Source organism: Cryptomeria japonica, chromosome 3, assembly GCF_030272615.1.
Source record: "Cryptomeria japonica chromosome 3, Sugi_1.0, whole genome shotgun sequence".
NCBI classification, from domain to species: domain Eukaryota; kingdom Viridiplantae; phylum Streptophyta; class Pinopsida; order Cupressales; family Cupressaceae; genus Cryptomeria; species Cryptomeria japonica.
Window position 1 is genome coordinate 172,940,592 of NC_081407.1, and position 12,430 is coordinate 172,953,021.

At 36.2% G+C, this 12,430-nt stretch overlaps 1 protein-coding gene across 4 annotated transcripts in view; it reads left to right on the forward strand.

Annotated features, from left to right (window-relative positions):
* Positions 1–3,334: 3,334 nt before the first annotated feature.
* The window catches only part of LOC131029217 (uncharacterized), a 201,151-nt gene continuing 192,055 nt past the window's right edge, over positions 3,335–12,430 (forward strand). The window contains exon 1 of one of the 4 annotated variants that reach the window (XM_057959630.2): positions 3,335–3,673. In XM_057959630.2, coding sequence (XP_057815613.1) covers positions 3,428–3,673 — 246 coding nt within the window. In that variant the 5' untranslated portion in view covers positions 3,335–3,427. The remainder of the gene's footprint in view (positions 3,674–12,430) is intronic. The other 3 variants (XM_057959632.2, XM_057959633.2, XM_057959634.2) reach the window with 3 other exon arrangements.

The window sequence follows — 12,430 nt, forward strand, 5'->3', positions numbered from 1 at the left end:
TGATGTGTTTGGGTCGATTGGTTAACACATTTCATTATTGTTGTATATGTTATGATTGTTGCTAAATTTGGTGGATTCTTTAGCATTTATGGTTCATTGGAACCAACTTAGGAAGATGTGTTGTGATGTGTTTGGGTCATCTTTATCTCTTGGAGTGGACCCATTATGTATTTTTGGTTTGGGTGGCCGACTTTTTGTAATTCATGTATACTCTTATCTGTGGCCAATCTAGTTGAGGGTTTCAATGTATAACCTTGTATCAATAGATGTGTGGATGTATGAGTTGATGTATGGAATGTGTTTGGATTGTTGTAAATTGGATGTGAATGATATGCAAGCAATAGAAGTACAAATTTCAATTTGTGATGAGATTTATGATCATATCTTCAGTGTGACAATGTGTTGAGTCAGTGAATGAAGTAAATGATGTTTGTCATGATATTGTTTGCTTGACACAATGGTTCAAGGATAGTTTCATGATTAGGATATCTTTTTCATTATAATCCATTATCCCTTGTACCTATCGAAAGATAGCGTATCCTTTGGTACGTATCTTTCCCTAAGATTGCACATCTTAGTATTACAAGTCTTTTGTATCTTGTCCTATGGTTGTGCACCTTAGTTTTGCAAGTTAATTCAAGTGTAGTGTGCTCCTTGGCCTTAATCCTAAAATATTGTAATTAGTTATTCATATTGTGAGTGTGATTCTCATCATGGTTTTTTCCTTCTCAGGTTTTTCACATAAATTTGGTGTTCCTATGTGTGTTGTGCTTTGTGATTTCATATTTGTAGTGATAAGTTAATTGTGGTTTGAAGTTTAAAGGGTAAAAAGTAAAGTGTTTTGGGGTTCGAACTAATTCACCCTCTCTCCCTCTTAGTCCCTTGGTGTGTTCAATAGACTCACATTCAAGAGTTATATAGAGATCATGATACTCCATCATCTATCGATGATCCTCTTTCCAATTCCAAAGTGTCTTTTCATTCTTTAGAAATGATAACCCATGATTGTGATCCTTTGGAGGTTTTTGAAACTTAAGATGAGGTTGCAATTTCTTTAGAGGTTTATGATTCTTCATCAGAGATAGTTGATCTGACTTCACTAGAGACTTCCATCATTCCTGATTCATGGGATTATCATTGTCTTCCTAATTGAAATTCCTATTTTCTAGACATTGGTCCATTGTTTATGAAATCTCACATTTTACATTTGGAGGACAAATTTGATTGTTTATCTAGACTATTTGATGATAGTTGTGACACATCAATTGCCACTTCATCTTTGTCTTTGGATCCTGTTCCTAATTAGTTTCCATTGGTTCCTTGTTTGTTACATTTTCTTATGATTGGGCATGTACTTGATTAGTTTGTGGCATCATCTTCCATGGTCTTGGAAACACATGAGTAAATTTTAGAGGCAACATCATTATCTTCATACATTTGGATCTAACTTCCTACCAGTTCCTATCTAGAATGGGAAACATTCTTACATTTGTACTTGGTTTATCTTCTTCCCAAGGGGTGAAATGTTGTTTGTAGGTAAATTGGACTATGTTTTGCCTTCAAGCACTCACCATTTTTGGAAGACATTATTCATCATGGGGTCTATGTAGTCTCCTTCTTTCCTTCATATGTGGGATGATTGATTATATCTACATGATGCATGTAGTCCTTGCGAGGTTGATTGAGTTCTCTATCCATGCATCTTGTTTCTTCTCTCTCTTTTGGAGAGGATTTTTGTCCTACATTGTTTTATCCTTTCTCCACTTTACGAGAGATTTCATTTCCTTGCATTGAATTTGCATTGTACATGGGGTACCTAAAATGGTTTTGTAGATGGGACCCATATTGTATCTTGCTTTCATATTGCATAATAATCTTCTCCCTAAGTAGCACTTAAGAGGGGGGAGGTTGGGGGGGGTGTTGGAGTAAATTATTATTTACTCATGTGCTTAAGTTCCACTTAGGTATTAGTTGTCATAATTTGATATTTCCTAAGTGCATAATTATTTGTGTCAGGTGGTTGTAATTATCCTACGTACTCTCGCACCTCATTAGTGCTCGCATCCTCACTCTTGCCTATATAAGAAGAGCTCTTGTACATTTCACCTCATCTCGATACAATTTTTGTTTCTGATGATTTATCATTTCTCCATTGTGAAGGTGAATTCACTGTTTGTGCTCCTAGGAGGTTGATCACTCCAACACCCACATTGGGTGAACCATGTTAAATTTGTGTTATTATGAAATGCTATTTTTGTCTTTTTCTTATTCTACATTATAATTAATATTGTTTATTGCTTCAGTCTGCCTGAACCATAACCCATATTTCCCATCCTTATCCCAAATCTCCTTATCTAAATCCAAGCATCTCCATCCTAAAATCTTATGTTGGGTCCCTACTTTCCCAAATCTACAAATCTTGTCCTCCATCCCGATTCCAAATCCCTCCATCTAAAAGTAAGCATCCTCATCCAAAAAATTCTACCTGCATTTTGAGTCATTATTTCCTCAAATCGTGAAATCCCTATTTCCTATTTTGATACCAAAACTCTTGAAATAAATCCAAGCATCCTCACACTAAAAATTATACATTTATTTTCGGCCCTTACATCTCAAAATCATCAATACTAAATGTCCCATCTAAATCCCAACATCCAAAATATCATCCTCTTAGACAATCTTGCTACTTGACCAAACAATATTATTGTTGATCTAGACAACCTTGGTACTTGAAAACATTATTGCTGACCTTGTCTTCACACGATGATCAATTGATTATAAAAACAACCATCGAGTAGTTCAAACATCGAGTTTTGGTGGGTACAACAAGGATTCTAGTATGTTTCTTGATTATGTTATTCACCAAGATTCAAATTCGTTGCAAATGTGACTATACCAAATTTGATCCTTGGTAACTTTGATAGACTAGATCTCCTTACTTATAAGAACTTAACAAAAGAATAATTTTCTAACTTAAAATATATTTTATCATTGCCATATAATCTACTATATACAAATAAGAATGACAACAATAATATAATCACATTTTTTTTTACTAAAAAAAGGATGCTAAATTTGTTAGTAATAAACCCCTCCAAAATTAGAAAGTTGCTCAATGGATTAATCATCATTGTAATCTTACTATTTAAAAAATAAATTAAAAGATTCATAGTAGAATAAGTCAATAGAATGATTTGAAACTCAAAATGAATTTACACTTTAATGTAGAGAATGCGAGTAAAATTATTATTATTATTATTATTATTAATTATGGCAAAGTTATTAAATATAATTACTAAAGCTATACGGCAGGTGGCATAGATAAATCCTTGGAGGATACAAGGATATAAGCAACCAGTGTACGTAATTCCAATTGGTTGGTTTATTATTATGCATCTTTAGGGACAGACATCGAGAATTCATACAGATGGAAATTCTTCATCATTCTTCTTTCCTGAGGTGCGGAACATCTACCTTTCCAATTGGGCACTGGCTCAAGCATTCAAATCTAGAAAGGGGAAGAGGAGTAAAATTGAGAGTGCATTGCAATTACAGTAAGAAGAATGAAGAGATAGGAAGTGCAGAATGGTTTGCAGAGGCAAGTCCACTGGAAGTTTTGGGTGTGAAGGATGATTGCACGGAGGATGATATCAAGGCAGCTTTTCGAGCTAAGGTCAGCCTTTTGTACTTAACACTTCCACACTTAAGCCATATACTATTTTCCAATGCTGCCCACTCGCTATTTTATTTTCCAAGTTATGCATGCCATATTAATTCAAGTAACAGAAAAATTTCTTCAAACGTCCAACAGGCTCAAGGAAGATCTTTTCCTCAGAAAGACTGTAAAAATAACATTCGAGCCTTTGCCTGTACGCTTTTTAATTCAACACCTTTACTGAAACTCCTGGACTTGTTTTCTATAAGCACTTCACATCTTACATGCCACACTTTCGCCGTTTTGGTTGAACTCCTTTTGTTGATTCATCTAATTCATGATAATTGGAGTAGTTCCCCTGTTCCGCCGAACGCTTTGCAGAGTGTGTAGTTCTTTATGCAACTGGATGGAATCTGGTTAAAAATGATCAAGAAACCAAAGTTATTTCTTTTGTACGTACCCAAATATTTATGTATAAGTGTAAGCTCAGAATTCTGTTCCTTCTGTGAACAGTACACAAACACCAGATTTGCAAATGAATTAAGATATCTTGCACCTGTTTAAATAGGTGCATATACTGTAGCAGTGTTGTGAAATGCATTGAAAAAAGAGGGAGAAAGCGGGGAGAGTGGGAGTGGAGCAGGTAGCGGGACAGAGCGAGGGGAGAGAGGGGGGAGGGAGTAGAGTTAGAGAACAAGATATTTGAGGAATAGAGAAAGAAAGAACAAAAGCAGAGAGAGAAACAAAGCTAGCATGTGTCGCTAGAGCTTGAAAGAGTGAAAGCAGGAAGCAGATAAAGGAGAGAAAGCCCTAACAAAAACAGAAAACTAGAAAATACAAAAGTAACAAATAAATAATAAAATTTAAAAACAATTAAAACTGAAAAAATACCAAAAATAGGGCCAAGTATGGCAATTGAGAGGTTTGGGATGTATAACAAATTGAGCTGGCCAACATCAATAGCTGATTCTATGTCCTTGGCTATATGTAGACATTTGTTTTACAGTAACTCAAGAAGAAGTTATTTTCTTTGCTAATAAGAGGATGATTAAAAATAAAAATTTGACGTAGATAATATTTTCGCCCTGACCTATTACACTTTAACAAGTAGAGAAAGTAGTAATGTTTTGACTCCCTGTTGGAGTTGGAGAGCTTAAATGTTAGAGAATCCAATTGCAAGTGATCACAATGCCCTCTACATTTTGTAAGGATAATTTATAGTTATTTTGATGTAATATGCCCCTTAATTTTTTATTTTATTTTTAACACAACAAGATTCACCCGTTAAGGTTAGAATAATCAAACTTGCGCAGAAAGGAAATGCTGAAAGTAACCTTTTCACTTTCTGATCACCGAGAGCCCAGTATGGGAGGGTGAGAACATACGGTGTCAAGGGGATCGTTAGCTCAAATAATTGCTGGGAATGAAATCTCAAATACAATACTGGGCGGCAAGCCAGTCCTTTCCGCTTATCTTGCGGGTGTAAGAACTTCTACAGCAGTGGGGCGGTGCAACTAGCCAATTAGATGATTACAAACTGAAAGAACAACAATCACTCGATCGCTTTTGCAACTGGAGGACTAGAAATGAAATAGCAATCAACTCGACCGCTTATTTAGCGGGAGGACAAAAAATGAGATTACAATCAACTCAACCGCTTATTCAGCGGGAGGATAGTGTTACAATAGGTAAGAAGGCGGCAAGCCAGCCTCTTCCACTTATGCAGTGGGACAAAGAGCAACAATACAAGTATATAGCTGTTAGTACTACTAATCAGCTTTACAATGCAAACATGGATTACAAAATTACTAGAATCACTGTCCAAACTAGGCGGGAAGGCCAGCCTCTTCCACCTATGCAGTGGGACTAAGAGAGTTCAAAGAAATTTCTGTTAGTACTACTAACCAGCATTACAATATGATTCATCATGGATATTCAAATGCCAATATCCAAACTAACAGCTGCAACTTATTACCGAGACTCTTCACACCACACCAACAAATTCACACACCTGAAAACCAGCTTCAACCCCCAAAACTAAATCTGATATGAATGAACAACAGGCTGGAAATACAGATCAGCAACATTAAAATCATTCAAACACTTCTAAATCACTCCCAACACACCCAAATTATCTCTAAACGCACTCCAAAAGACCCTAGACTTAAGCGACTAAGGCTACATTGAGAAAATGACACCAACAAATCAAAATCAGCATAACACACAACTCCAAACACCTCCCAACGAGGACACCTCCAGCTGAAAAGTTCGACTTGCTATATAAAATCCAATACTCCAAGATATTCAATAAAAACTTATAGGATGAATCGCACAAGGCATAGGAAATGAATGAGCAAGTATCTAGAATGACTTGACGCACACACAAGGAACTACGAGCAAGAACATGCTTCAGCCACACCAAACCAGCGACATGGAAAAACATACTTCAGCACTCCAAAATCAGAACACCACCAAAATCTCCATCTTCAATGAGCTCCAATCTGCTCCCTTGGATGAGAAATAGTCTCAGATTTCAGCTAGGCGTTATCTCTCAAGCACGAAATTGAAGCACTAGGAGGTAAGCATCCCTTGAAGTAAAAAGCCTGATAGCATTTCGACAACACTTCGTTATCAAACAAGAATGGGTACCAAAATGAGAGCTCAAGGCTTGAATTTGTAACTTTTTGCTAGCCAAATTCAAATTCAAATGCTCTCCAAATGCGCCCAAACCAAATGCCCTTACATTTCACCAACATTAGCCATTGCATTTCATTTCATTTCCTTTACACAAGTACGCCCAACTCACATTCACCATAAATCACCATTTTTGATAAGTATAAGACACAAAATAATGTGCAAAGTGGGTGCCCAACTATACTTCAAAAATACAAATATAACTAAGGCAATATACTTAGAAAATCGCCCATTTGCCTTGAGTTATAATTTTAATCTCTAATGCCAAGTCAATCCCTTGAAGTCATAAACAAATTTTGTCTAGGCCATCGATAAAAAATAAAGTATTAAAACATACTTCCTCTTCCAAAAGCTGAATACTACCAAAATGAATTGATGCCAAGGTACTGACTGCATTGCCGGAAATAGACACTGAGCTGAGCTGTCGAAACCCTGCTAAAAATAGCACTGCCAAAAATAGTACTTACTATAAATAGCATACTACTAAAAATAGTAAGTGCTTCCAAAGTGATTTTCTCCACATTCTGAGTAACTACTGAACTTATTAAAAATAGTGAGTCCTAGAAAGGTCTTTAGATTGATTTGCATGTTATACCATCGCAAAGCTCTCAGAAAACCCAGAAAAACCTAGAGAACTCGGCTACTTCTGCCTCCACTTACTAAAAATAGTAAGTCAGTCAAACTCCATTACTTGCTATGCATGTACCCCTCATTGCGAAGCTTTCTGAAAACCTAGAAGGAATCTAGAACCCAAATTGACAAACTCCAACATCCAAGCCTTCGAAAATGCAAAAATATGCTCCCAGAGGTAGGAAACCCTAATTTTTGCTTTGGACTAGCCTACGGGTCTCCGAAATAGGCTAACGGTCAACTACACTGATTACTGTCGAGAAGGGGACATTACATTTGAACTTGTAGTTAACGTAAAGTGCACTACAATATATTTTTTGATTGGTACTTGAGGAATCTATTGGGGCCCTCACCCATAGAGTATTTGCATTTTACAAAAAGATACAAAAATTAGGCCTAGCGCAAATGAAAAAAAAATGTTTTATATGCCATATAAACTGGTTTTTGAAAAACCAAAGAAACAAAAGGAAAGCAAGTTGCATGCACCCAAAGGCCACCAAACCATTGTTAGTGCATAGCATAACTTTTGTTTGCTCTGTGAATTACGAAGAGATTATAGTTGCACCGCAATTAGAAGATTCAAAACAGACGTTGCATGACATGCATTTAGCTAACTATGGAGAAGTGAAGTTTAACTCTTTACGCATCTCCTTTGTAAGTACATTTCCTCCATGATTTCAGCTCTTACAGGAGTTCAATCCCTGTATAAAATCATGCTTTGGCATAATGTATATGATACAATGATGAATACAAGAATTTTAATTTTATCTTTCAGCTATTCTTTTCTTCTATGCTTTGAATCTGCAAGTTTGCTTTTTTCTTTTCTAGCTAGATCCTTATGCAGGTTAAACTGCAAATTTCACATGGTATTAGAGCCTGCTAGCTAGGAGGAAGTAGCACAAACAATTATTTTTTGCAGGTATTGAAGATTTGAGTTGTTTTAGAATGGAGTTCTCATTGCTTTGGGGGGTATCTATTAGTGTTTTTGTATGAAAAAATGAACTGAGTAAAGTTCCAAAAGGGGATAATATAATGCTAAAATTGGAATAAATATCATCCATCTATCATCACATTGGAAGAAGGAAACTACAAGTCCTAGCATGATGGAATCCTAAAGCACCGTTGATGGATTCATCTATTGTCACATTTGTATGTGCTTATTCTCAAACCAAGTACATGTTGGCAAAAATTCAAAGTTGCATGGACACAGATACGGTATTGGATACGGATATGGTCATTTTTTAAGACCCCCAATATGGATACGGTTGGATACGTCATTCATAAAAAAGCAATATAGACACATAATTGCTACATATGATAAGTTGATTTAACATTTTACAATATGCAAAAATAGTAGAGTTGCATTGGAAGATAACTCGAAAAATGGGTCAGTCAAATAGAAAAAAATTTCATGTCTTTCTCATTGGGTGTAGGTTTTGTTTATACCCAATTTTAAAAAAAAAATGTATGAATGAAGTTTTATAAAATTGAATTTAGGAAGATTTCTGTCAATTTTTTTAAAAATCAAATCATATAGTATCTAGCATGATTGGAAATCAAGGCTTTTTGGGCACATGTGGGTACATTATTCAATGTGTAACCGGGCTGTATCAGATACGTATTTGTTTCGGATACGGGAACGGATACGGGGATACGTCTTCCCAGGGAGGGACAAAGGAGTTTCCCGCTACTCTGCAAAAATTTGCATGGGAAAGTAGAAATGATCATCTCTTAGGATTAATTGGTTTAAGTGTTGGGGACCACACATCATGGGCTCTATTACACATTGAGTGCCCTCACACTCTTTGGGCCACTTTATGGGAAATGTATGGAGATCCCACTAAACCTCAACTATAGACATACTTCTCTTCCTTGATAATGATGATGATCCTGTTTATGACGATGACACTGAAGAGTGATTGTCCTGATTACACAGAGACATCTCCTCCCGCTTCTCCTCTTTCTACACCTCTAGTATTGGCAGCTATTCAGTCATCTCCACTTGCTAGTTTGACAGAGATCTTGGCTTCTCTGAATGCTACCTTAGATTCTCTTCAACTGGTTCATTCTTGTCCTCTTGATGAGTGAGATATAATCCTATCAGACATTTATCATTTGTTTGCTGAATCTCTCCTTGATTATGATGACAAAATTGAGGACACATGTCTTCTCTCTGATGTCAGCTCACATCAAGATGCATCTTCTTTTGGTTTGGATTCTCTTATTCTCTCTAACCACTCCATGCTACTCTCTTGACAAATCCTGATTCACATCCGAACAAATATCACACTTTAGTGGTCACTATTCTTGAGTCTTGTATGGCAAAGTTGCAGTTCAACATCAGATTGGAAAAACATGAGTATTTTCTAGAACCATTTATCTTGATTCCTTTATACATTTCACTTGAGTGGGAATTCGGTAGTTTGACAGCTCGAGGTTTCTATCTTCCAAAAGGAAGAGGCATCATTTGTTGTAGAGGAACCTACTACAGCATTTGCCCTGCAACATTCTGTATTGACATTCTTTCTCTTCTCTATGGAGGCACAAATGGGCCCTGTATTTTCATTTTCATTTTGTGCGAGACCTTCTTGGGGTGGACATTGCAGCATAGTAGCTGCCATGAAGAGTTAGAGTAAATTTTGAGGGGGGGTTTTGTTCCACTAGGTTTTCCCTCTTTCCTCTTTGCTTTCATTAAGATCTTGTTTCTGTAGTTAGATTTAGGTGGGGGGGTGTTAGTGCATAGCATAACTTCTGTTTTCTTCGTGATTTACAGAGAAATTCACTTTTTGGCAAAAAATCACTTAATTTTTTATTTATAAAAAGCAAATTCTCCTTGGATTTGGCTACGGAAGTTTTTCTCAGCAAAAATTATAGTTGGTTTCACTTGAGTTCAACAAGACCAAACCTATACTCCCTGGGCCGGACCTTGCCTAGACCCATAGTGGATTGGCCCCGAATTCGGACCCGACTCGAACCGAACCAGGGCCTAGGGGGTCTAAGGGAGGGATTGGGTATCGTAGATTTAATTCAACTTTATACCTTTAATGTTATTCCTTAATAGTCCTCCTCCATAGAGTACTCTCCTTGACATCAATGATAGCCTTAGGATTTAGAATCAATTTCCCCTCCTCATCTAATGGTGGCAACTTGTGATGTCCCTACCCTTTACACATCATGGCAACCAAGTCTTCAATTGTGTGAAGTCTCCAGATAGACAAAATTGCAAATCAAATGAAAGGATTATACATATGTAAATAGTTCCATTGCAGGTCATTGATGGGTAACCAGATTAGAAAGACTTATGTGAGAAAAGTGATAATTAACGATTGGAACATTGATAGGAGGGTCAGATTGAATGAGAAGATTTATATTGACAATCGATATGAAGGAAGACTTAACAAGATACAAGGACCATAGTATGATTGGCTCGAACAGTCAAGATTTATTAATGTTTGATGGAAGATTGTAGGAAATAAAGAGAATTGTAAAAGAATAAACAAATCCGATTTATAAATGATAGTGTTGAAGTTGACTCCTTATGCGGAAGAGGACAGGGGATGATATCTCCAAATACAATGATAGAAGCACAAAGATATCTACTAGACTAATTGGTGTTAATGAGATAACTGATTATATGTTATAGGGTGCGATTGGAAACAAAAGACAGAACAAAGAATCACGACGATCAAGCAAGAATGAACATACACAAAGGCATTACCAAGACGGCAATCAACATTAAGAAGGCCAATAACGTACTGATTTGGAAATATGTCAGATCAACTGATATCATTCGAAACACATGCCATTACTCCTTATCACTGTCTATAAGGGACAAACAGAGTTAGTGGACAAGTAATCATTGACAAAGAAGTATTTCAGATCGACTCCCTTTGAACAAGAGATTATCTCTACATTATCACTGCCCAAGGAATTAAAGGTATCGCTATCTTAAGGAAGGATAAATCAGATCAATCAAAGGAGTGATTAGTTAACAATATTGATTATCAACAAAGAGATCTAGCCCAATTAGAGGTAGGATTAGTTAAGTCGATGAGAGAAAATTGAGGAGATACAACACCTCACATCATGATTGCCTAAAGAACTATTAATAGATGATCACATGATCTTCCAAGGCATCAAATATTAGGTTTTTGGTATCAGATCTGCAGTGCTCATTTGAGCCCATTATTGACCTTGCACAAGGAGGGTGTTAACCATTCCATTGCAAGGTTAAAGGTGCACGCATAGAGAAGGCCATAACTGGAACAGTGTCAATGTTACATATCTGCAAGATGATATCAGGAAAAGCAATGGAAATGCGGAGAGTGATCAGATTCACGATCAAGCCAATAGCACGATTATACAGATAGAGAAGGGATAGCGATCCTACATGATTGAGATCTGAAATTATGTTTGTAAATCACAAGAACTTAGACTTATTGCATATTGAACATTATATTGAATAAGAAGATTTCATCCTTATATTGCAATTTAATACAATCTTATGATTCGAGTTCCCTAAGGCAATTATATCGTAATCAACATCATAAGAAATCTAAGTCCATCAAATTCAGATCAGAAATTATATCAAAGTTATTGCTTATAGAATCCCTGTGACTGGAAGTAAACTTAATTCTCATTATCACAAAGACATTCGACAATTACTTTGATTGACTTCTCCACTTCCTTCCATGCTGATTACATGATTTGTGTTTATTGATCTTTGAGACAACAATCCAAGGAAAAGTTATTAAAGTAAATCAAGATAAGTTCTATTTTCCAATTCTTAGAATTTTAAGTTAAATATTATAATGAAATGTCTTCAGATTTGATAAAATTATATTTATAAATGTATTACAATTCTCACCTTAAATTAGAATTGTTGTGTCAAGGCTAAATTAAGGTAAACCCAAAATGCGGGACATTACACAACTTAGTGGAAGGAACCACATTGTGACCAAGTGGGTTTTTGAGGCATGACACATGAAACACATTTGCCGGTAACTCTAGCTCATAAGCCATTTCTCCAATCCTTTTGGAGATTTTGAAGGGACCATAAAACCACAGTTTAAGCTTCTCCAACCCATTCTTCTTAAGAGTGGACTGCTTGTAGGGATATAATATCAAGTATATCATAATACCCATCTCAAAACTGCGCTTTGTGCAGTGTTGATCAGCACACAAGTTCTACTATTTTTGTGCTTTTACAAGTTTTCTTTCAGAGATTTCAATATATTTTAACTTTCTTGTGGTAAATCCCTGGCCTTAGGCACTTTGTTGTCCCCAAAAAGCAAACAATGAAGCGTGGAGCATCATATCCATATGATGCCATGAATGGTGACATCTTGAGTGACATGTGGTAAGTAGAACTAGAACAATACTCTCTAAGGTGTATCCACCTCACTTATGCCTTATACTGTCTTGAGATATATTTTTCATAGTACCCTTACA